Genomic DNA, 26,282 nt, shown 5'->3' on the forward strand with positions numbered 1-26,282 from the left:
TGTCTGATGCTGTCTTGCTGGTAAGCTGTGGTTTCTGTCTTGTATTGTTCCAAGTAGACTGGTACCATGTGTGGGCCGGTCTCACAAATCTGAATATTTAGCTGACCTTAAGATGACCATGTGTTGGCTGCTGCAGACACACAGTAGGGAATACATTTCTTTTTTTTTTTTTTTTAAGGGAATACATTTCTTACTGTAACCAGTACTTGCATATAGACATAGACCTCTATCTCTATAAAACAAAAACTTGATGAGACATTACATATGTGCTATGTACTCTTAATGTTTCATATTCTGTTTTGTTCATTTTATTTAAGAACCCTGGTCACGATCCATTAGATTGATTTCACATAGGCTACTAATGGGTCATGACCCTCTGTCTGGAAAACATGGACTAAGCCCTAGGTTCCCTACCTAAAAAAAAATACCTACTTCCACAGGGCTGTTGTGGGGATTAAAACAGATAACCCACAGAAAGTGCCTCACACAGTAAACAGTACACAGCAGCAGTCTTTTAACATTTTAACATCTTTTTAACATTTGCTATTACTGTTGATGTCCTAACTATTCTTCTTGCCCACAATCTCGATCATCTCCAATCTATTTTCCACACAATGACAAGAGGGAATTTAAAAATAAATAAATAAATAAATAAATAAAATAAAGAAAAAAAACTCATCATTTCAGGTATTTGTTTGAAGTGTTTTCATAGATCCCCGTTGTTTCTGGGATAAGGCCCAAATTCCTACATAGTCTAGAAGGCTCCATAAGCTCTGGCACAATGGGCTTCTCCAGCCTCACCTCTTCCCCTAGCCTGAGTCAGCTACATGGCCCACCATGGTCAGCTATACCAAATTGCCTTTTGGTTCCTTAGGCTTACATATATCTTTCCATACTGGATTTGCATATATGCTCTACCCTCTGCCTGGGACACTTTTATTCTTCCTCCAAAACTCTGTCAGGCTAACTTTACTAGGACTTTAGGGCTCAGACTGAATGTCAACTCTTCTAGGAAACTTTCTAGAATACTCTTAAGAATGAGATGGGGGTTCCCCCCATGTGTGGTCAGACTACCTTGTACTTCCCATAATGGACACTGTGATTGCCTATACATAGATCTGAAGCTCTCTGAGGGCAGAGAATGGTCTATCTTAAAAATTGGCTTTTCTGATACCCAAGGATCTACTGGATAAATGACTGAAATCACTTTATCTTGTGTTCTCAATGCCCAAACCTACTGCACAGGCAATCTGGAAGTCACCTACGTCCACTGACCACAAAATTCCTTTCTCTTCTCTCTTTGCCTGCAACATGGGCCTCAGATGGGAACTCCTAGGCTTTCTACTTGGCAAGTCAAGTCCCCTCAAAACCCAGACTGGGGCAATCCTGACATCCTGCCATGAGAATGAGTTCAGTCCAATTGCTAAAAGAATTCTCCCAGGGCAATATGCACAAGCAGAGCTGCCTGGGTCTAAGTAGAAAGCTTCCTGTGTAGACCCCTAGTCCAAGCTTCTATAGGCAAAGCTTTGTGTCTAAAAATGATACTAAATGCCATTACTTTCCAGAGCAAAACTAAATTTCTCTGGTTTCTACTGGTTAGTTTGCCTATTGTTTCCTTGTCTACTCTCTTTGGCTAATGGCGGGGGGTGGGGAGTAGTGATGGCATTCCTTCCCCACTGGCAGGCAGGTTTGGCTAAACTTCCAGTAAGTTAACATCATAAGGTTTAAAATGGTGCCTTAAATTCTCCTTTTCTTCACATCCCCCTGCTACTGCCTTTGGTCACTGCTAAGAAACCCCAGTGATCAAATAAGCTTCTTCCCAGTATAGAAATCATCATCTAGAACCTTTAGCTAACTAAGTAAGATCTGAACAAAGCTGAGTTGATACGCACACTTCAGGTGGCTCAGAGAGGGCCCTTGAGGACTTCTGTCTCACCTAACCCATCACTGGGCTTGTCACTGCTTTACTCACCTGTGGAAGAAAGTTTGGACGTGGAGTGAGTCGAGGAGGGGGTATAAACTGTGGTACTTTGATGGGCTGAGGAGGTGTTGCCTGAACCTGCTAAAAAACGGGAAAAATAAATAAACCACAGAGAACAACAATTGTTCAGTATCAAAGCTAGGCGTTCTTAAAGTATTTTTAGCATCACTACTCCCTGTATCAGACAATATTTTCTAAAAATTTTCACTGTAGAATTAACCATCTGAATTAAGACTTCGTGAAGAAAACTTTTTACTCTCCCACCTGCACATTTTACCCTACAGAAGTGAACCAACTGCATTTCTGTGTCCTTACATGCCTGAAGTAAAACACAGCAGGCTTGGCAATCTTAGACAATTTCCTCTGACATTCAAGAACTCTTGCACGTACATATTTTAAAAGTCAAGACTGGATCCAAAGTAAAATCAAACTTACTGCTTGGCCAAATGGGCTTTTTCCTAATATAAGAGCTTTATCTAGCATTGAATGGCTTTATTCCTGTAGAGAAGTCTCTAATTCTCAGCATTTGGCTGAGATAACTGGTCACTTCTCTCAAGATTCCCAGTAAATGCTGAAGCTTCACTTTACTGCTATCTAGTTTACTTATCACTGGTCATCATCCAAAAGCCACCAAGAGCTCTTAGCTGCAATTTTAAGAATAGACTTTAAAACCACAATTTGGTTATATTTTCCCCAAGCTTCAGAGAGCATCAATTTCTAAATGATTTCACCCTAGAATCTCATGAACAGTTTTTGTTCAAGTAATTCTTCAAGGGATGTTTTTTTTCCCCTTTAGACCTTGGACATGGACACTGTTAATTTGTGAGTTTCTTGAATATTTTTAAGTGCCTCAGCTTGTTCTAGTACTTCCTAGGTGCAGCCAATTTCAAGGGATAGTGAACTAAAGGAGTTCAGCGGGAAGTTTTCCCCAAATCGGTAATACAGAACCAGAGAGTCTATAAGCACTCAAGTTTTACAGGCAGGTCTGCAAACAGGATGGAGAGAGCTACGTGCAACAGTGTGCATGCCCCTATGAAGGACACGCCTCCCTAAGTCAAGTCAGACTTCAACTGCAGATAACGCACTGTATGGATCTGGGTCCTCGTGTCAAGGGACACTTGTACAGTTATTTGAGCAGACAGTAGGAATGCCATATTCCCTTGTCAGCCCCAAAGGAAAACTTGGTATGCCTGAATGATGGAGACTAAAAAATCCAGCAGGAGCATAAAATGGATATACTCTACAAATGCATATCCTGAACCCTCTCATGTGGCCACACATGAGTAGCAGCTGCTGGCTTACCAGAGTGACTGTGTTTTTTGCCACAATTTGGACAGCCTCTGCCCCAGGCCCAGTGACCTTACTAGACGTCTGGAGGTTGACTGGTGTGTTCTGCACATCAGTGCTGAGCACAGCCTTCTGACTGTTGATGGCGGTCACCATAGCAATGGTAGGTCTCTGGCCCACAACAGAGGCAGGCATGGTCGCAGTTGCTGCTTTCAAGACGAGAGGTAGTGTCTTTGTGGTAATCATAGAAGCTGTAGTTACAGTCTTCTAGGAGACATGGAGAACAGATATTAGGACACTGAAGTGTGACCCCACTAAACAATATGCTGCTAATCCCCAGAAGAAAACAAAGCAATGATTCTTATAATCAAGTTTCTCAATATAACAGTATTTCTTTTGTTTACATACAGCACACTTCTTACTGTAGAGAAAGATAATCTCTAGTTTGTGCCAGAGTTTTCAAACTTAGCTTTAAGTTCATAGTCATAACTGCAGATAGATATGGGCACAGGATTTTCAACAATGAATGGGGTGGGTTTACAGGTATAAAATGTAAGTGTACCTATTTACCTATTTCTTTTTTTTATTCTTTGCTTGTTCTCAATTTAAACTCTGCAGAGGTTGCAAATCAATGGGGTACACAACATCTCTATTTTTAATTGCTACAACCTCATCGATATGAAGCCATCATATAATTCTGGTTATCTGCCTCCTGTGACACAAAAGCTGGGATGAAAGGACAGTGTCTTTTCATTCTTTTGCATGGCCCTAGAGAGGAGGAAGGGAAGCTCACATGAGGGTTACCACAATGGTTTTCTCAGAGGCAGTAAATCCCAAACTCTAGATAATAAAACCTATTAACCACCTAGTATAGTAAATACCAGCTCTTGATACCAAAGGGCTGAGAGTCACTAACTATAATCTTCTCTCTGGAGAGCTGCTGCAGAAGCAATCAGAGATCTGGTGAAACATGACAAAGTGGAAACAAACACCTGTGTTTCAAAAAGCCTTACAGATCAGGGGTGCCTGGGGTGGCTCAGCTGGTTAAACATCTGACTCTTGGTTTTGGCTCGGGTCATGATCTAGGAGTCATATGTTGAGCCCCGTGTCAGGCTTGGCACGGGATGTGGAGCCTGCTTGAGATTCTCTCTCTCCCTCTCCCCCTGGCCCTTCGCCACTGCTTAGGAAAATAAAAATAAAAATAAAAATAAAAAAGCCTTATGGTTGAGAGGACGAACAGAGGTAACAGGACTTGCTCTTCCACTAGTGTTGAAGCTCTGCAGCTGTAGTTTCTAGACTTCTTACTGGAGTAGGTAAAGGGAACAGTTACAAAACAAGAAAATGCAAACAACCTTATTACACGGCACACGCACCTATCCAGTGCCGTTACTCACTCAAGATCCTCGAGACTCAACCGTTTCAGGAACACGGAAGTGCAACCAGAACAGGCTGGTTCTGAATTTGGTACTACTCCACCTTCTTCTTCTTACTCTATACTGGCACTGTCCAGTTTGGTAGCTCCCAGCCACACGTGGCCATTTCAATCCAAATTAATTAAAACAAAGTAAAATTAAAACATCAGTTCCTCAGCCACACTGTCCACATTGCAAGTGCTCAAAAGCCACTTGTGGCTAGTGGCTACCAAACCAGACAGCAATTTCCAACACTGCAGGAAGTTCTACTGGACAGCACTGATCTAGACCAGTGAAAAGGAGCACACTCTCCCTGAAACAGATCTGGACAAATCCCCTCGTGCATTTCTAGTTCAGTGACTATGTCAGTACTTGTGTACTAAGTTGGGGTTTTTTTTGGGGGGGGGATAATTCTTTACTTCCATCTTCTGCCTGAAATACACACATACATCATCTAATCTTTTAGTATCTTTGCTTCCTTTCAATGAAAACAATTAGCAATCTGGCCTCATCCATCCCACTGCAGCCTACAAGCAATCTTTATTAATGCTTATAACGAAAATCACCCAAATCTTTGTTTCCTCTTCTCTAATCAACAAAACAGGCATGTCTCATTCTCCTTGCCAGTGCCTCCTCAAATGTGAAATGGGAGTAAAAGGAGACCACTGGTATTTATTTGGGGGGCAGGGTGGGGGTTCATCTACTATTAATGCAAGATGAAAACCAAATAAAAGCTAAATGCTGTTTATCATTAGAAATGTTACATTAGTGTAGGAGAAAGGACCGACTTTATATTGCCAGTTATTTGTAGTAAGTGTTTTTAACCCAGTGTGACATTAGCCCTATCTTTCAGTTTAAGACATTGAAATACAAAGACCTTTTCAAATGGTGAGCAAGTCACACCAGATGGCATTCAATCTTGGTGCCAACACAGGTTATGGAAGCAAAATCTCTCATCAGCAGAAGTCACTGACATGGATTTTAAAAAACAGTTGTGCATGCTGTTACTGCTTTGAAAGAGGTCATGTACTTTTGTTTGAAACATTGTTGGTTCAGGTAAATTACTATCAATATTTTGAATCACCCTAAAGCGATTATTCTAAAAAAAGTCAGTGAAACCTCCAACTCACCTGAATTACATACTTACCATTAACCGCAACACTTAAAAAAAACTTTAAAACCTAACAAGTTTGTTGACATCTTAGGTTAGCATCTTATTCCCCTTTATAAATATTTAGTTACGGCTAATTTCACAACATGTACTCCAGCATCTATATAATTCTCTGTATGTAAAGGTGTAGTACTGTCTACTACTATATTCACTGATGAAAACTTTTTGGAAAATACATCAGCTAACCACTTATTCACACCAGGCATCAACAGAGGTATTGCTAAAATCCTTCCCTCTGGTCTGGTGCTTATCCTAAGTGCTTGGGGATATAAAACAAACTCTTGGGGGTGTTAGAGTTTAGATGACAAAAAGAATCTACAATTTTGAAATCCAAACCTAACACCAACCTCTGACTTGTTTGGCAGGGAGGAGAGAAGACACGGGAGAGGAAAGGTAACCAACAACAAAGAAAATGATGTTTTTGGAAGCCATGAGTAGTCCCTGGCTGCTTGATGCTGCCCAGTTGTGACCGGCTTCCAGATAAGTGAGCAGTTTCCCCACAGCGTCATGAAGAGGTTCTTTAATTTTGACAAAATCTAAACTGCACCAACGAGAAGTTAATGCAGAAATACATGGCATAAAGCACTAAAAATCCTTTTATTTATTTATTTTTTTTGGCCAAGTTATTGTAGTTTACCGGCAAAGCATGTGGTGTTGATTTAAAACAGACTGCAATGAACAAATTGGAACGACCAGGGGTTATTACTACGGGCGCTAGTGAACTTCCATCCCCAGTTTAGGCTATTTTCATTTAATTCTGAATGGCAAGTAACTGTTGCACACTCACATGACTACAAATAGAACCAACCCACTCCTCTTTTGGTCCATTAGGATTTATTTTCTATTTGGTTTCATTAACTGTTGCTTCATTACATTTGTATTCCATCATTAAAAAGGACACAAGTGTGAATGTGAGTTGAAGGGTATACCTGCATTCAACTCTACTAGTGTTTCGTTTTTTTTCTGTGAATGGAAAAAATTTCAAAATCTACCTACAGGGATGAATTTGAGTTAACTAAGTAAAGGGGACCGGTCCCCCCACCCCCTATGCCTTGGTCCCTGCTAGCCACCTGACTCAGAATAGAAAACATTCCCTGCCAAGCACCTCCTGTTTGCCCGTGCTGACTGCTGCTTAATACTCCTTTCCAAACTTAGATATTTAACATATGCCATATACAACTTCTCAGTTGTCCTTGACCTCATGGACCTTTAAGGACTCCCTTTGCCCAAAACTAACAGTTCTGCCATGCACTGGAGGGCTTCTCCAAGCTAGCTTCTTTCTACCTCTCTGGCTTTATCTCCCCTCTCCATTATTGCCCAGAATCCACACCTGAGCCACATCAGTCTCTGCTATTCCTGGGACACACATTTACTTTTGGTCACATAGTTGTCTACATCTGTGATGCTCCTCCCCTCTGCTCTATCGCTAAAATCTCACTGATCTGTCCACATCCTGCTCAAGTGTCACCTCATCCGTGAAGCACCTCTGATCTCTCTAGTTAAAATTTACTCTTCACTAGTACTTTCATTCTATTCTCTTTGTTGGCTGTTTACACTGTCTTCTTTTCTAAATTTTTAATATTCTTGTTTTTGAATCCACCTTCTTCATTGCCGAGCACAGTGTCTGCATATAATAGAGACCCAATAAAAATTTACAGGTTGAATGAAAATGATGATAATATACCAGATTCTAGGCAGGGACCATGACCACCTCTTTGTATACCAGAACCTAGCACATGGAAAACACCTGATAAATACTGATTGGCAGTTTATTGTAAAGACAGAAACCAAAAACTTAGAGGGTCTTTTGGCTTTTAAAATCATACATCTGCATTTAACAAAATAGAATAGAACAGGACAACTTAGCTAAATCAATTAAATATATGGTAGGTGAGCTACCAGGTGGACAGCTGCCACACAACACTGTTTTGGGGCTAGCCCTTCGCCCCTTACTATCACTCACCATCCCACAGCAGCACAGAACTCAGACTACTAGGAGGGAAGAGCTATTATAAGTATTACATAATATTTCCTCTGATTCGTGGGACACCGAATGTTACTTGAACAGAAAGTTTCCATGGGTTAAGAGAGAAAACTCCTACATACCAGGAAACAATGAATTCTACCACACTCTTTCCCTGTAGACACTTTCTGATGAAACTGTACTTTGCAAAGAGAACAAACTAATCAATTCCAATAAAAGTAATCTGATAAGCAATCCTCCAGAAGAAATAGAAGTCCTGGTCGGGGGGTTTTAAAAGTCAGTTTGAATGCTTCATTTTCAAAGAGCCCTGGAGTGGAGATTATGGTAAAATTTATGCTCCAGCTATCTGATTTACAACAGGAATTACTCTTTTTCCTACACTGGCAGCGTTTTCTATAATGTTGGCATTTCATTTTTTGGTACTATACAGTAGTACAGAAGAGCCATGAATGGACAGACGTTTTCACCAGAATATCTGGGTTCACATCTTGGCTCTACCACACATACTATCTATATGATTTTAGATAATTACTTCATCTCTCTGTGTCTTGGTTTTCTTTTCTAAACAATAACAACAACAAGAACAATAATAATACCTTCCTTATTAGGGTTGTGGTAAGGACGGTGTATATTACATATGTAAAGCACTCAGGAGAGTAGCAGTTTACAGTAACCTCGATTAAATGTCAACTATCTTTACTAATCTTTAATATTTTTTACAAGTAATGTATTCCTCACTTGAAAAGTGTTCTATGTGAACCAGCCCAATGTCCATAAACAGTGATTAATCAAGCAAACTATAATCTTTTTCTCTATGTATACAGTGAAGACCTGGGACTGGTGCATAAAGGATGCCCGTGCTTGCATTTCAGAAGATCCCAACATCTTTGAAATCATGTGCAAAAATGAGTGTTATTAGGTGTGAATGTGTACTGTTCTGGAGAGAGGATCCACAGCTTTCACCAAAGTCTTAAAGGGGTCATGATCCCTAAGAATCAAGAACCACTGCTCAACCATCCCATCTTAAAAGGTATGCCCACGTTACAGGCAGGTGTGTGGAGATCAAGCCTGAACAGTTTGCATGTGTGTGTGTGTGTGTGTGTGTGTGTGTGTGTGTGTGGTGTGTGTGTGTGTTCCAGTAACACTTTATTTATGGATGTTGAAAATGGACTTTCATATAATTTTCATACAAAATAATACAAATACTATGAAATACCTTTAACCATTAAAAATGTCAAAAACATTTGCTTCGAATAGTTTTCCTAACTGAACATTATTCCCAAATATGTCCTTTTTGTGTATTTTGCCTTACTGTCCTTATATGCTAGTTTAAATGCCCCCTTCAGCAAAAACATCTGCACAACTATACCAAGTTAGAATGTTATCAAGCCTCCAGTTCTTAGTTCTAGTTTGGACCTGTAGCTTCCATTTCAGATTTCCTTCAATATATTAGAACAAATTCATATGCTCTGAATAATGGAAACACATCACCCTTCTTCTGAATGCCTTTCTACCTGGTTCACCTCCACACCTAACTGCTAAGAATTCCAGCAAAACGATTTCAATGGAGGCAGAGTCACACGGACTTTTAGAACAGGTGCAAAGAAATACTTCCAGAAAATGCAAAATAAGACCTTAGTTCTGTTCTAACACAGAGAAGTGATTTTTCTTTGTCACTGACTACCTTTCCCCTCTTCTTTGGACAGGTGGGAAATCATTTGACTTTTACTCCTCAGTAATACCGTTTCCTTCTGCCAGGGAATTTCAAGGGATTTTTTACCCCAGTGTATAGTATAAAAAAGTAACCACAATAACTGTTGTCTAGGGCTAGCTGAGCTTAGTACTGAAAGGGGTCCCAGCTCTACATGCCTCATAACAGCCTAGCGCAGGAAGCCTGCAGGGCTTCCGCCACACTTTTACCTGGGAAGCGGTCAGGCTGGGAGAGGGTGCAGCCGACTGGGCGTGGTGGTGGTGGTACTGCGGCGGCTGCTGGAGCTGCTGGAGGGGTTGCTGCTGTGCTGTTTGTAGTTTGTTTTCAGACTGTGGCAATGGCTGTATTTGGAACTTGTCTGGTTGTTCTTGCTTCACTATCAGGTTCTTCCGTAGCTGTTCAACTACCCTTTTCTACCCCATGGAGACAAAAAGAAAGACCATGTATCAGAGTATTGTCCTGTCAGCTCTGTGACGTGTGCAGCTACACACCTCTGACATTGTTCTGTGACCAGCTTCACCTAAAACTTGTGACATCTAAAATTTACAGATGCGACACAGGAGGAGAAACCAACAGCGTAGGAAACATTTTATAGCTCAAGGGAGACGGAGCCACACAGAGGACAAGAGAAGATAATGGACTTCACACAGCAGAGCTCACATTTCTTGACCATCATTAGCCTGGTGTGCTCGGCTGGAAGGGCAATATCGTGTGGCCACTAACACCAGACTCTGGAGACACAGACTTCCGTTTTGCTATTTACCAGCTCTCTGATGTTCATCAAGCTACTTAACCTATCTGTGTCTCGATTTCCTGTTCTGTAAAATGAGGTGATTAACAATATCCTTGGAGTTCTTATGAGGACCCTACAGGCTGCTGGATGTAAAGTACTCACAACTGTGACGGGCACATTGCTGGTGGTTTTACTTTTAGTATCTGGTAACATGGACATCGGCCATACTAATTTTTTTTTTTTTTAAAGATTTTATTTATTTATTTGCCAGAGACAGAGGGAGAGAGAGTGAGCAAGCACAGGCAGACAGAGAGGCAGGCAGAGGCAGAGGGAGAAGCAGGCTCCCCGCCAAGCAAGGAGCCCGATGTGGGACTCGATCCCAGGACGCTGGGATCATGACCTGAGCCGAAGGCAGCCGCTCAACCAACTGAGCCACCCAGGCGTCCCAATACTAATTTTTGTTATTCAAACAAACATCACGTATCGGTTTCAAACATTAAACAGACTCTTAAACAGAGAAACCCTGATCTCAGAAATATGCCATACAAAGAATTCTCATTCTAAATGACTCAACTGTGAAACTCATGAGCAGAACCTCTTTGCTGGGATAGGATCTGCAGAAATGTGTACATTTGTTTAGGCAAAGGAGGGATTTAGTTACATGGGATAAAAATTTAAAAACTGAAGTTTCTGGAATTTTGTACATCTTATCCAAATCCAAGAAAAATATGCATTTGGATACTTTCATTACTATATTTCAAAAGAACATAATAAGCTCCATGAGGGCAAGGACCTATTTTGTCCACGATTACACTCGGGGCTAGAACTATGTAGCTTAGTAAATGTCTCCTCACAGGATGTGTAAAGTGATGGGAACCGGAGACCAGCAAATGACTCAGGGAACGTGTCCTATAAAACAACTGGAGACCAGACTGGGGCTGCCTCTCTGGGCCTAATGGCTGGAAGCAAGTGTAAGCAGCACTCTTCATATACTTTCAACTGAGCTCACCAGCTGAGGTTTGTTATTTCTGATAAAATAGACTGTCATTTTCTAATACAGATCACGAATGAAGAAAAATAAGTAAATGAAGATCTTTAAATAAAGGGTTAAGTGACACCATATGGCCAGGCTGACTTCAAATTCCCCTTACGATGCTAACCAACTTCATTGCACATATCCTCTAAAGAACCCAAACTTATAAGGTTACTTGCTTAACATATTTGAGCATTAAAATATTTATAAAATGGATTTTTAAGAACTTTTAAGTCAATACAAAATATATTATTGAGAGAATTTTTTTGTATTTTTATTGATTCTTTTTAGGCAATGAAAATATCATATAAAGGCCAATATGGGGGGGTTCTGCTAAACTTTATATTCTGTCTTCACTGCCTCTTTGAGTAGTTAAATTTCACAAAGAAAAGAAAAAAGGATGCAGAGTCCAAAGTCTCTGCAGAAACCATCTGTAGAATAATAAAAATGCAAATTAATAAAAATATCAAATTCTTATAAAAAATTAACTTAAGTCTTAAAGTCCTATTTCTCAAGTATAAAAAGATAGAGTAATTGAATTGATACAGTTTAGGAGAAGGGCAAGAAGTGGCAGTGGTGCTACAGATAATTTTGAGTATCACAGATAGATTTTATTGCGTGGTGACTTCCAGAACATTAAGACATTTAACAATTAACTCATTACTTTAAAATCATTGCTTTCAGTCCCCCTCAACATAAAACCAGCACTAAACAAACATAGTAACGACTAGCTGAAGTGTAGCATCAGTACACCACAAAAGGGACGCCAAGAACCTCTACAAAAAACCCCAGCTCAAATCGAGGGGAGGAGAGAAACCATGAGGAAATAATAGAACACGAATGTGACACCTGCCAAAAAATAAACTTTGAACAAAAAACAGCACAGGAAATGAAATAATTATCCTACCAGGCACAAAAGGAAAAGATATTTTTCCCCTCTACAACCATCCCTGGGAAATACAGCGCGCTCTCCTACTTAACTGCCTAACTGGGGTAAACTCCAAGCAAGAGACAAAGCCCAGAACCCACTCCCAGCGTCGTGTACAACAGAAGGGAACAGTAGGGGAAAGAACGAGGAAGGGATGCAGGCTAGAGTACTCTGCAGCCATCTGGCCAGAACGAGGTGACGACCAATCAGAGCCAGAATCAGCAAAGTGGGAGTCAGTGAGTCACACTGCATTCACAACTGTTCCTTCCCCAGGGCCTGAAACAAAGCCTGTGGAACCCATGGGGAGGCACAGGGATCAAAATACTTGCAAACTTACATTAGTCTTTGAGGGAAGGAAAAAGAAGGGGGGAAGAGAAGAAAGCTGTGCAGATGGGACACGGGTCAGATCATATGAGCCGGGTACAATTTTCTTTGAAAGAAGGCTCTGGTATGTTTTGGAGTGCAGCTGGGAAAAGCATTGCCCCTGCCCTCCTTTCTCTGCTCCCATTAGAAGAACGCCAAGCTTGCGGTTGTGCATGTCTATATAAATTTTTTTAAAAAATGAAGGTCTGAGGGAAGCACTGACGCCTCCTGCCACTTAAATTTATCACTGCGTCTTGAAAACCGACGACCTGAAGTTAGGCGAGGTCTGAGGCAGAGGCATGCCTTAGGCGGCAGGCTGGTAAGGGAGGTGCCCTATGCTTTAGTCGGCTTTCCTAAGTTCCACAACCCAGCCTTGTTCTAGAGCTTAGTCCTGCAGCTCCGGCAAACACACCAGTCACTTTAACTCCAGCAAGAACCTGATCTGGATCAGTACCAGTTATGGGCAGAAGAGACTACAGCTATCAAATTTCATAAATTTTAGCTATGTGCTATCAAGTAAAGTTCTTAAGGATCCTCTCACTTCCACAGGAAGTGAGCCTATACTTTTATTATTACGTGTTTTAAACAAAGAAATCATGACTTCTGCTGGTCATTAATGAAGGTTATACAAAGTAAACAATTTGGCATTTTCAATGTTATTCACATATAAAGGAGACCTTGAAATGTAGCTAATTATCTTGGAACATTAACCTGAAGCTTTGAGAAAAGGGCTAAGTGTCACAAACTGGCCATTTGTCACTGACTAATAAGTTAATGAAAGTTAAAAAGAAAAGGGGGTGGGGAAAGAAGGACATGAGAAAGGAAAAGCTGTAAAGGATGAAGGCAGGAGGGAGGGAGAAAAAGCCAGTAATGTATCACCTTCTTTCCTTAATATATTTCCTATAAGAATAGGCCAATGGGTCTGGTGTCCAGAATGGCTAGCTAGTACTGCCCCCTCCAATCAATCCATCTGTCAAGAACCGCTCCATAAACCTCACGTAATTCCAAGCCTCGGAGCCCCTTGACATTCCCATCACTAGGTTTTATCAGGGCTTCTCCAGGCAGAAGAGTTCACAGGCCTGTAACACCTCAAGTCACAGTTTCTGAGACAGGTAGTCACGGTGATCAATATTGTGATATTCAGCGATACTATCAACGTGTTCACACGACAGCAAGACAGATCCCAAAGAAAATACAGAAGTTTATAGGTATGACTCAACAGAAAATCGGGTTCATTCTTCAGTTATGTAAGTCGATCACTCCAAGTTCCATGCCACTGGTCAATACAGAAGGGAGATGGAGAGATGGCAGGACGCCCCCCCTCCCCCAATCAAGCCCCCACTTTATTTCCAGCAAATTCTCAAGAAGCTTTTAAAAATCTTCTCTCAGGGGCTCCTGGGTGACTCAGTCGGTTAAGCGTCTGCCTTCAGCTCAGGTCATGATCCCAAGGTCCTGGGATCAAGTCCCACATCTGGCTCCCTGCTCAGCAAGGAACCTCCTTGTCCCTCCCCCTCTGCCTGCCACTCCCCCTGTGTGTGCGCTCACTTGCTCTCCCTCGGTCAAATAAATAAACAAAATCTTTAAAAAAAAATCTCTCAAAAGGAGCTCCAGATACCAGGCCCTACCCTCCATACCTACATGTCAGCGATCCAGTCCGTTGCTCCACTTATTTGTGTTACATTCTACATTACCTGTTTTATACCAATTATGATAGGGCAATACCCACACAGACATCTTCTTACACAGTACTGCCTTAAAAATTCATCCTTTGTCCCCTCCATCAATCAATCATGCAATCTGAAAATAGAACCCACACCCTTCATGCCAGAGACCGAAAAAGACTTGTAACTTTTCACAAATCCAGAAAGTCAAGAACAAGTCTTACCTACCTTCCTATGTAAAACGCAGTGAAAAATTTTTCCAGGTCTTCAGACTCACCAATTGCTCAAATGAAACCAGCGATACTAAATTTTGGTGTGCAGAGAAACTAACATGGAGAAACTTACATTTGTTGAAGTCAAAATTTACTCAGAGATGGAAAAAAAAAAACCTTTCTACTATCCGACTGAAGTTCAACCACTGCATTTATAAGCAATACCAATATTCTTCAACACTGAAGACACAGGAAGGAGATAAGGTAACAGTCTTCAGAATGCTACTACATAATTATCCTCTAAAGAATAGGGTATATGTTACTGTCATAAAATTAGTCACAAAATTAAATCCTGGGGGGAGGCACTTAGGTGGCTCAGTGGGTTAAAGCCTCTGCCTTTGGCTCAGGTCATGATCCCAGGGTCCTGGGATCGAGCCCCGCATCAGGCTCTCTGCTCAGCAGGGAGCCTGCTGCCTCCTCTCTCTCTCGCCTGCCTCTCTGCCTACTTGTGATCTCTGTCTATCAAATAAATAAATAAAATCTTTTTTAAAAAATTTAGTCCTGGGTAAAAGGTATGCGTTATTAAAAGGAAAGAGAAAAATGAGGGAAATTTCTACCATTTTATGAATAAGAACACAAAGAAAAGACAATAAATTCAAAATCAGCCCCTTTCTAATGCAGTAAGTAAAATTCAAGGGAAGAACATACACTGAAGTTATTAGAAAGAATGTGCTAGGTAAGACACACAGGACAGAATTTTGACAGAGAGGAAGGAAGAGGAATACTGGCGGCAGCAGGTATAAAAATATACTTAGCTAAAAATAACGGCATTTTATTTGTTTTGTAAGGCACTAGAAAAGTTTTCCCCAAACTCTCTGATATTCAGTTTCATGGTTAGAATTAGGCAAATAGATTCTAACCTATAAAGCCTTTAAAAAAAGGGATATGCCCTTTGAACACACCACCTGTTTGACAGAAGCACTACCTACAACCCCCTCACTTTAGACACAGAACCGTTTACTGTCTACTAACGAGGAACTGCTTGATCTTAGCTGCGAATGCTGATGCTTGTTTTAGAGCTCTGCAGAGCACCACGGAATTTGTACAGTACAATATAAATAAATTGAGGACAGCCGCAGGTGGAATTACCAGTTGTTTTTTTTTAATAAAGTTCAACATTCTCCACATGCATGCTTAACAGATGGTGGAGAACACACATGTATGTCATGGTACTGATTTTTGGCTTACTTTTTTAATTAAAAATACATTTGTTGGGGTTTACTCTTCCTTCAAAACACACACGCACACACATACACACAATGATACTGAAATAGATAGGTTTCACATCCCATCTCCACAGGAAATTAGACCTTTTATTCATATCAATGGGATTATATTCCATGTCCATAGGGGATTAGAGCCTTTATGTGATGTCCTGATTGAAATATGGTTTACATTTTTCTTACTTAGTTCATTCATGCTCTAACAAATAAACTCCTTATGCAGGACTACGAAAGACTGCTAAGATTGCCGTAGTCAGACTCTACCTAAACCTAGGGACCCTTCTAAGAACCTGGGAACTGCCTTTATTTGCATCCAACAAGAAAGAGTGTAGCTGTTGTACTCAAGAGAGATATGTCCCTGGAGCACTATGGTTCTCCAGGATGTAACATACCCAGATGGAAGGGCGAAAAGCAGAGAGAGACAAAAAAAAAAAAAAAAAAAAAAGAGCACTGCATGCTGGGGATGGTGGTTGTAAGATATTTCTCTACAATAAAAAACAAAGGAAAGCAAAATCAGAACCCATTTGGCTTACAATTAAGATTTCTATGTTTGGGGTGCCTGGGTGGCTCAGTGGGTTAAGCCTCTGCCTTCGGCTCAGGTCATGATCTCAGGGTCCTGAGATGGAGCCCTGCCTGGGGCTCTCTGCTCAGCAGGGAGCCTGCTTCCCCATGCCCCTGCCTGCCTCTCTGCCTACTTGTGATCTCTGTCAAATAAATAAATAAAATCTTTTAAAAAAAATTTCTAGGTTTCTCTGAAGCACTAAGCTATACTATCCTGCCTATTTCAGAAAAATATTGAGGATCAACTGCATTAATGGTAGGGAGTGCTTTAGAAAACTGTTGAGGGCAATGTGAAATTAAGGCATGATAATCAATGAGTAATACAATGTGTCTAGCAGGAACTTTTAACTGAAAGCAACAGCTACTTAAATGTGACTTTTACTTTCAATGTCAATTATATTTCAATGGCTTGATTTTTAACATCTAGTCAAATATTTTTGTGTTAGTTTTTTTTTAGCAGGAATCACCAAAAAAAAGTACAGGATTAAGAAAGAGAATGCTACCTGTTGCCTTTTTGTCTCAAAAGTCAAACACATTAGAGAATATTTCCCTGTATAGAAATCTAGGTATGGCTCAGGTTTCCTATAGCTCTACAGCAGTTCAGGGCCATATTCTGAATGCATAAAATAGATGTCCAATTTAAATGCAACCTGACCCAGCAAACACCCTAGATATAGTAATGAGAACAGCAGGAAAAAACATAAGAACCATTTATAATCTGCACAATTTAGCTGCTTGCTAATATAAAAAAGTGCCTGAATCTTTGTGTTTGTACCACAATGAGATATGACATGGAGGCTATTAATTTGTAAATTAAGCTCCAGTTCATCAAAATGCATGCCCCTCTGTAACTATCTGTTACAGACCTGCACACACCATGAGCTTGTCATTCATCATTCCATGGCTCTATTCCACAACTTAAAAGGCAGCATTGCCTTGTTAATGTCAGAGCTGTCCCATACACTACAGAAATCCTCTCTTTGCTCTGTCCTGAAGCTGCTGTGCTTGGTTTTCCTCACAAAAGAATTATGATTGGAGGTTGCTGTGCAGTAGCTGTCCCTGACAAGTTGGATATGAAAATACAATTTAAGCACAGTAATGATCCTAAAACAGGAGGAGGAAAAAGGGGAAACAAAACCAAAAACCTCTGTCATTTTGTGGGATACTGCTCAGATAAAAGATGGTGTTGCTTACTCCCAAACCTTAGGTACAATAAGAGAGAACATAAGAAGTCCTCTTTTCACAGAAACACAGAATAAGATGCTGGAAGAGGTAAATATAATAGACAAGCAAATTCTATGCAGAATGCATGTACTAGGACACAAATCAATCATGTCTAAAGGCGAGAATCTTTTAACAATCCTTAATTCTGCAGTTTTATCTTAAAAGAGAGAAAAAGACAGACAACAGTATTAGAACAATATACTATGTCAGGCTGGATACATCAAGTAGAAAATATTCTATGATGAAATGCAGTATTTTCCTTGCATGTGGAAAAAAAGTCTTACAAATCACTAAACACTGACATTTTGAATTGGGAAGTATCTTAACAAAAGAATGTCGTGAACAACACTCTTGATGTCTAAAAACATAATTGTTATCATCTGCCATCACAGCATAAACACATGGATTTTAGAAAGATTCCAAAGCTACCCAATGAGTGTCTCTTAATTTCACAAAGTATTTGCTACTTGGGTAGTTTATTTATCACCAAATATTTGTTACGATCACTTAAAGAGAAAAATTAACAGTGTTACAAATTTGCTTTCTGACAAGACCCCACATAAAACAACACCGGGGAAGCAATTCCATCACCTATGTAGGCTGCCAAGATGAGAGATGGGGAACTTCAAGGGACTGGATCCTCCAAGACACGTGACAAAAGATGATTTGTACTACTCTGTGTTTAGTCTGAGTTTTCTACATCAGAGACAGAAGAAACTTGAACTCATCTTTCAGAATTTCAGAGCGGGTTTGCTTTTTTGTTTTAACTTGTCAGTACCAGAAATTTTATTAAAGAGAGCTAGAGATTCAGCAATAGAGAAGAAAAGCATGAATAACCTCCTAATGAATAAAAAGCATTTGGTTAAAAATTTAAGTATTTTAGTAAATCTTAAGTGTGAAGGAAAACATTCTTCACAGGCTATGAAAACCATTTAATCCAATCCATGAATCTCTATATGAATATTTAGTTTTCTCTCTCTCTCTCTCTCTCTCACACACACACACACACACACACACACACACACACTCCGAGGTTTAGAAAAGATGGCATGGCTGCAGTAAAGATGATGTGTTGTTTTTATATCTTTTTTCAGCATACTTCTTGGTACCAAATGGAGCTCACGCTTTTCACCTCTACTGTTCTCCAGTTTCCACATCCAACAAAATTACTGAGGTACAGGGTCAGAAGAGAGGACACTGTACTCGATGTAAGATCAGTCCCTTGATTTTTAAAATTAGATTTTATTTTTTAGAGCAGCTACAAATTCATAGTAAAGTTGAGTGGAGAGTACAGATACTCTTCTCCCTCCATATCAACATCCCCATCAGAAGAGTACATTTGTTAAAACTGATACACCTGCACTGAACACTTCATTATCACCCAAAAACCATAGGCTGCACTAGGATTTACTCCCCATGATGTATATTCTATGCATTTCGACCAATGTACAATGACATATGCCCACCACTGTAGCATATGGGACACTTTAATTACCCCAAAACTCCTCTGTGCTCTATTCATCCCTCCCTCCCACCAACCCCTGGCAACCACTGGCCATTTTACTGTCTCCATAATTTTGCTTTTTCCAGAATGCCATATTGTTGAAGTCATGTAGCAGGGAGCCTTTTCAGATTGGTTTCTTTCACTTAGTAATACGCATCTTAAGTTTCTTCTTGTCTTTTCATGGCTTGATAGCTCATTCTTTAAGCACTGAATAATATTCCATTGTCCGGATGGGCCACAGCAGTTTCTTGACTTTTAGATATAGTCTAATATGGCACTGGTGAGTTCTAAATGGTCACAACAGAAACAACCACCATCTTATCGGATAGATACTGCCTGCCAGGTAGGACACACTGAGACCCTAGAGCATCTGCGTGACTTGACCTAAGTCTCAAGCCAGGGGTAGAGTCAGACTTAATTAACACTTCTAGTTCCTCATATCTAATTCCATATCCACCCCCTTTCCCCCTGCCCCAATTATTTTACCTGCTGGTAAGGACTAAGAGCCCTCACATCTATATACTACGTAATATAACAAGCCACAAAAGCACCTCATAAAAAATCTTGAGATATATATCTCTTACATGTATCACCCACTTTTAGGAAAAATAAGTAGAGAGGTAGTATTATGCAGCAAAAATAATACAAAGAGTCCAAACAATCTGGGTTTTGGTCTCATATTTGTCACTAAGTCATATCTGTGAACTCAGGTTATTTACCTATTCTTGGGCTCAGCTTCTCTCAGTCTCCAACATTCTCTTCTGCTTAAAATTCTATGTATCTCTGAATGGCAAGAATACAATCTCTTGAGCTATACTTCTTTCAAGTGCTATACACAGAAAACTAATGCTCATAATGATGATCTTGACACACACTACAAAGAAACTAAATCATTAAAAAATGTTCCATTCTGAGATTGAAAACTCACTGTCAGGTAATGTACGTGAATGAAGCGGGCCAACTATGAGATAATAAGGAGTGATAGGGACTAAGGTCAACTCGAGAGGGAGGACCCTATCTGAAGGCACTAATGTAAGAGCTGCTTTCAACGCTTCGAGGCAAACAAAATCTCTCCGCCAGTTAGATTAAGCCCAGGGGCTACCAGTCTTCAATCCCTAGACAATAATTACAACCAGTGAACTGTAGTTACTAGGAGAGAAATCAGCCATTACTTAGAAAAATTTTCAACAACAGGAGTGAGTCAAAAAGGATTTCAGATAACCAGAAAATTAAAATGGCTTCCTGGTTAATTAAAATTTACCACTGTGAAAGGGCTGGGATGTGACTTTCATGGGAAAAGGTACAGACATACAATGCCAAGTAATCAATGGGCACTGAGAAGAATGTGGTTAAGATAAAATATCTGGAAGATAGGAGAGAGATAAACAACTACATACAAAATATACAAGAATGACAAAATTAATAATAATGTGTCCCAGAAATGTGCTGACTTTTTCAAAACAGCTTAAAATACCTCACAGATAATTTAATCCCCTCCCCGTCGTGTTGCACTGACATAAGAATGAACTGGAATCAGTTTATCTACCACTGAACTGTGGCTGTCTCTAGGGCTGAAGAAAGCAGCTGCTTAACAGCCACATTGTAGAGGTCAGAAAAATGAAAACTGCCTTGTTGAAGCTGTCCAGGGAATTACAGTAAGCAAAATGTGATCATCAAACTTGGAATCCAACCAGAACACTAGAAACACCTCCTGCCATTTAACTGGTTCTCGTTTTTGAGTACTGAGAGTTTTCAAAATCATTTAATTTACATGATTAAGAAAAAAGGAATTCATGTTACAAATACATGGATTACTTAATAAATTTTCAAGAATTCTACTTTCTGAATGAACCCTAGATGAAAAATGATGGTCCCGCTTTCCACAATTTTCCTAATGATGTGATATTTTTAGCTTAAGTACATGTACCTAGCACTTTACACTTGTAAATTTTCATGCCCTCTTAGCAAAGAAGGTTTTCACAGCCATGCAGGGTGGATTAAAGCAAGTGTCATGGATTCAGACAGGGAAACTGAGGCATGCGGTAACCAATGGCCAACCAACAGTTACCTAATAGTAAAAGAGGCACTAGAATATGGGATCCTTATCCTCTGGAAGCTAGTTTGAATGAAGCTCTGTTCACTGAACAAAGAGCTGGAGCTCATTTGTCTGAGCCAACACTTCTGGGGCTGACAGGAGGTTGGGTTATATCCAAGTGGACTGACTGAATGTAGAATATACTGGTGTGGGAAGATGAGCCAAGGGGGAGAGATGTCCTTTGCTGGACATCAGTGTCTAGATACAGTAAAGCGCCAGGAAACAATGACAGGCTGTTGAAAGCCAAGGAAGTTAGCTGTGCAACAAACTGATGGGGCCAAGCAGGAGAGAAGCCAGAGGATGCAGTCAGGGTTGGAAATGGGACAGCCAGAGGTGAGGCATGGACAGCTTAAGAGATGGGACTGGAGCAAATCACACTGACGATGCCCACTCTGGGGCACGTTTCCTATAAACTGCTCTGAGCACTTGAAACGGCTAGGAATGTTCTTAAAAGGGATGGGGCAGGGCTGGATGACTTGCTCCAAAATGCCAGTGACTGTATTTCTGCCATCAGAGATACTCTCTCCGGCAGCTGAGCAGGGATACACACTGAAGCCAAACCAGCAAGAACGGTATGTGTCTTCATCTATGACGTGTGATGGACAATGTTAAGATTCTCTTGCTAACCTTCTACCTCAAGCCAAAACTTCAATTCTGTAACAATGACTTCAATCTAATAAGTGGAATGGATGCTGGCAACATTTAAGCTGGTGAAATGTTGGGATTCCAGTGGGTTTTTTAAGGAGTATAATATCACAGGAAACTTTACATATCAGCCACTAATACAAAGCTGGATTTAAAATTTTTACTCACTGACAGATTTATCCTCTTGCCATAAAAACCATACAGCTATTTTGCTTTTAAAAGAGAGCACAGATGATCAAAACCCATATGCAAAGGGGATGGGGAAATAACATTATAAACCACACAGAGACATTTTAAAATCAGCCTCCCCACTTGTAGAGCTGCTACGACGAAGGAAGCCTGACTGCTCCTCCCCCGCCCATCATGCAAGACCAGGGCTCAGTCAATAAGCCGGCTGTGTGAATGACACAGCCATCACTTCTGCTGAGTCTCCACAGACCTCATGGATGCGATGCTGCATTTACTTATCTCAGTAGGCAGCACGGCCTTGCCAAGAGCGGCAGACTTGGTAAGAACAAGGTGGCGGGGGTTTCGTTGCTGCTGCATGGTCTGCAACACCTTATTTCAACTCTCTGCTGAGCTGGCAAAAACACTAAATCAACCCAGCCCCACAATCCAGCTCTGCTTACCCTTCAGCCATTCCAGTAGCAGGACGACTCTGCAACATTCACTGACAATGTGACACACTAGGAACACAGATTTGTCTCATCACACCCTTTGAATGTCTCCTTCGTCCTTCTCTGTCCTTGTCTCTCCCAGCTGCAATTTTCCTTACTAAATATTTCCTGTGATATTTTCAACTGAAAGACGTAAGGATCGAACCCCATCTTGAGCCTGCAGAAATGTGTGTAATCTTTATGCTACTTGTAGATCCTGGGAGAAAGACCTGTTGGGTGGTACGTGAGCTTCCTACAGTCCACCTCTGTCTAGGTGCTGAGAATGAGGAGAGGTGACCGTTTTCATCCCCTTTAAAAGAACCCAGTTGAGGGGCGCCTGGGTGGCTCAGTGGGTTAAAGCCTCTGCCTTCGGCTCAGGTCATGATCCCAGAGTCCTGGGATGGAGTCCCGCATCGGGCTCTCTGCTTGGAGGGGAGCCTGCTTCCCCCTCTCTCTCTGCCTGCCTCTCTGTCTACTTGTGATCTCTGTCAAATAAATAAGTAAAATCTTAAAAAAAAAAATTAAAGAACCCAGTTGATTTAAGGATGGCTGTGAGGGCAGGTAAGATGGACCTTCTTGGAGAAAGCAAGGATATTTGTCGTCTGCTGGATACGGTGGAATGGACCTACTCGTGTGCAGGCTGTCAGCCTCGCCACTAATCAGAGGGGAGAGAGCATATTTAGGAAAAGAAAATGGAACAAATTGACTGGAAAAGAAGGAGTGACACGGAAGTACAATGTCTAACACACAGCTCTTCTTGGTGGTTGAAGGTACTCCTTTCCCAACTGAGACACCCTGTAACAGGAAGGGATCATTCCTACGCAGGGATGCATACCTATACTTCACAGGGTGTTTGTTTGTGTGACAGTTATACCGCCATAATTTTAGATAGTTAAACCTCTGCTCCAGGGTTTATAAAGGATCAGAGCACTTGTCACTCTTGGTGCAGGTAGAGTGAGATAGAGTGGTTGAGCAGTTCATTTTTCTTTATAATTACACTCCATTAACCTTCCACATGAGAGCTCCCCTGTGCTTTCATACCAGCAGCACCAACTGGCTGCATTTGATAAGGCTCTACAGAGTCTGCAAGACCAGCTCATGCAACAAAAGGCACACTTTAATACTGCAGACTTAAGCAGAAGCTCAACGTGGCCCCATAGCCCCTCACTGGCACACACATTCAGCTCAATTATACGTATGTAGACAAAAACAAACTGAAAACGTAAAGCTTGCAACGAGCAAACAGATGATGGGAAACCAGAAGTGATCTGAAAATCTTCTGATAATCTTTATAATACTAAAACCCCAAGTTTATTATTATTTTTCTAACCTTTGATAATGTGGCATCCTATAAGAAATGTACTTGGAATTCTCAAGCTTACAGGGTGAGAAAATTACAGGGTGATCTATATTACAATTAGATCACACTGGTGTCTACAAGCTGCATGTTGTGAAGGTAATTTACTTGCTGAAGTATCTCTCCTTACCTATCTCTCAATAACTCATTAAAAAAAAAAAATAGTTAAGAACTAGCACTGAGTCTATCTCTACCCTTCTTGACTGTGGCCACATAAATGATTTCCCTTTTTGAAAGAGAAAGAGACCTATTCCATTAATAATGCATTCTTCCGGAGTTTTTAATGCAGCACCCGGAACACTACTTTCCATATGCACAGAGGTAGATTAGTGCTTTTTCTACCCTGAGCAAAGGCTAGGTGTTACATGCTTGAGCAGATAAAACGAAAGCCAATTTGGGAAGTAGGTGCTAGCACAATTAATCTTGAATAGGATCCCAATTATTTGGGAAACAAAAGGTAGCTATATTTATACCTCTGCCTTAACTAATGGCATTCACAGTCCTCACACATCTCAGAATAAGGTTTCCGTCATGCTAGTTTGAGTTTCTGGGCACATCTCCTAACCACAGTGACCCAAGGAAGGTTAACAGGTATCCTGGTAATGCTACCCACTACCACCTCACTTTTTTTGGCAAATGTATATGCTGAAGATGTTGGTCTGTGACACATGTAACCTGACAGGGAGTTGAAGCATAGGAACTCAAGTGGTACAGTATTTCCTTCATCAAATATTATATTTAAAACACTGTTCTAGAGCTATAAAACTACAGCAAAATCTTGTTTTTGAGAATTAATGAAATGCTCAGTACTTCTGAAAGTGTTTGGGCAGAGAAATGATTGTTTACATTTACATTTTGAAAATGGATGATTAGATCTGGGAATTCTACTATACTCTTCCTTTTTTCTATGCCTTATGCATGAAACTGAAGGATTTTTTCCATTAATATTTTTCTTTTGCTTAATACTACTACAGACTTACATTACTGTGTGTTTTTATCATACTTCCTACCACAGTATCCTTTTCAAAATTGTTTTTCTTAACCTAAATATCAGTTCTAGGCTTCCAATTAAATAGTTCATAATTCTTTAAAATCCAATACCAATGATAAAATTTTAATATTTTCTTGCTGAATGTTACATGCTGCAGCATTTAGCATAAGGATGTTGAAAGACTATATGCCAAAAGATAAAACCAACCTATCCCTAAGGCAGCAGCTCCTGAAAACGGTTTTCCAATGTCCAGATCCGGGTGACAATCAGATTCCCCTCTGCCTAATCATGCATATTTTTCACTTCCCAATGAATAGAATTTCATTCACTAAGTACTTGTTCTTCAGTTTTAAAGAGCGGCAGACAAATTAAAATTCCACTCTCTATAACCATGTTAAGAATCAGGCAAAAGCCAATCTACCCGCCCAGGACCTGTGGCTCTGCCTCGCTGGGCCGTCTATGTGAGCCGCGTGCTGCGCAGAGCGGCCTCACACTGCAAACTCATTCTGCAGTTTCAACCTCCCTCACCAGCAATAGGTCCTCTTACCGGAATCTGAAACTAGCACTTCAATCAACTAGAGTCAGACCTCATTCTACCACTCTGGTACAAAAAAAATGATATACCGCAGGCCCACGTGCAAACAGGTCATCTCTGAACGTTGGGCTCGAGAGGAAGGTGGCAGCATATTTTTGCTCCTATCAAAACATTTTAGTACCATCAGCAGCAGTCAGCCTGCTACTCAGAATATACATGCACTACTGTGGCAAGAGGCTAAAAAGATTACTGAATCCCAGAGGACAAGGGCATAAACTATAAATACAAACCATTCTGGCCTTCCTTGTTTTAAAGACTGGCGACTTATTCATAGATGGGTTTCCATCTGTGTGATTAGCACACAAATTTAAAGCAGCATTAGAAAAGGTTCTTGGAACATCCTCTGAAATTTGCTTGCTGTTTTGCATGTACTTTGCTAATCACTCTCTCATCTTAGATTTGAAAGGATGTTAAGGTCATTAATAGAAGGGAGAACAGTACAGGTCTGAAGACAGTATTTACTGAACATACCTACAGAGTATATAAGCTGTTGCATAAGCTGTTGTGGTTATAACATTAGAAAGTTAAATTTTTTAAGAGGTTTATATAGCTATTTTAGGAAATAGAAGATACATATGCAAAAGAATTATAACATTTCCTATGGAGTATTAATAAGCAAAATTACTGGAAGATTTTTTAAAAAATAAGTAAACAGAGAGTGAGCAATAGAGAAAGTGAAGCCACCATAGAAGACAAGATCAAACCTGGGAGAGTGTACTTTTTTTTTTTTTAAAGAGTTTCTGTTGTTCCATATCTTTTTTTTTTTTTTAAGATTTTTAAAAATTTATTTGATAGACAGCAAGAGAGGAAACACAAGCACAGGGGAGTGGGGGAGGGAGAAGCAGGCTTCCCGTTGAGCAGGGACCCCAATGCGGGGTTCGATCCCAGAACCCCA

The 26,282-nt window shown here is 40.5% G+C and overlaps 1 protein-coding gene across 2 annotated transcripts in view; it reads right to left on the reverse strand.

Moving 5' to 3' along the window:
• The window catches only part of PHF21A (PHD finger protein 21A), a 142,905-nt gene that overhangs the window by 36,164 nt on the left and 80,459 nt on the right, over positions 1 to 26,282 (reverse strand). For both annotated transcript variants that reach the window (XM_032840658.1, XM_032840657.1), the window contains exons 3-5: positions 9,756 to 9,959; positions 3,284 to 3,535; positions 1,973 to 2,062 (exon numbers count right to left, since the gene is read on the reverse strand). In XM_032840658.1, coding sequence (XP_032696549.1) covers positions 1,973 to 2,062; positions 3,284 to 3,535; positions 9,756 to 9,959 — 546 coding nt within the window. The remainder of the gene's footprint in view (positions 1 to 1,972; positions 2,063 to 3,283; positions 3,536 to 9,755; positions 9,960 to 26,282) is intronic.

The sequence above is a fragment of the Lontra canadensis genome, unplaced genomic scaffold, assembly GCF_010015895.1.
Source record: "Lontra canadensis isolate GAN:19392208 unplaced genomic scaffold, GSC_riverotter_1.0 scaffold115, whole genome shotgun sequence".
Taxonomy (NCBI): domain Eukaryota; kingdom Metazoa; phylum Chordata; class Mammalia; order Carnivora; family Mustelidae; genus Lontra; species Lontra canadensis.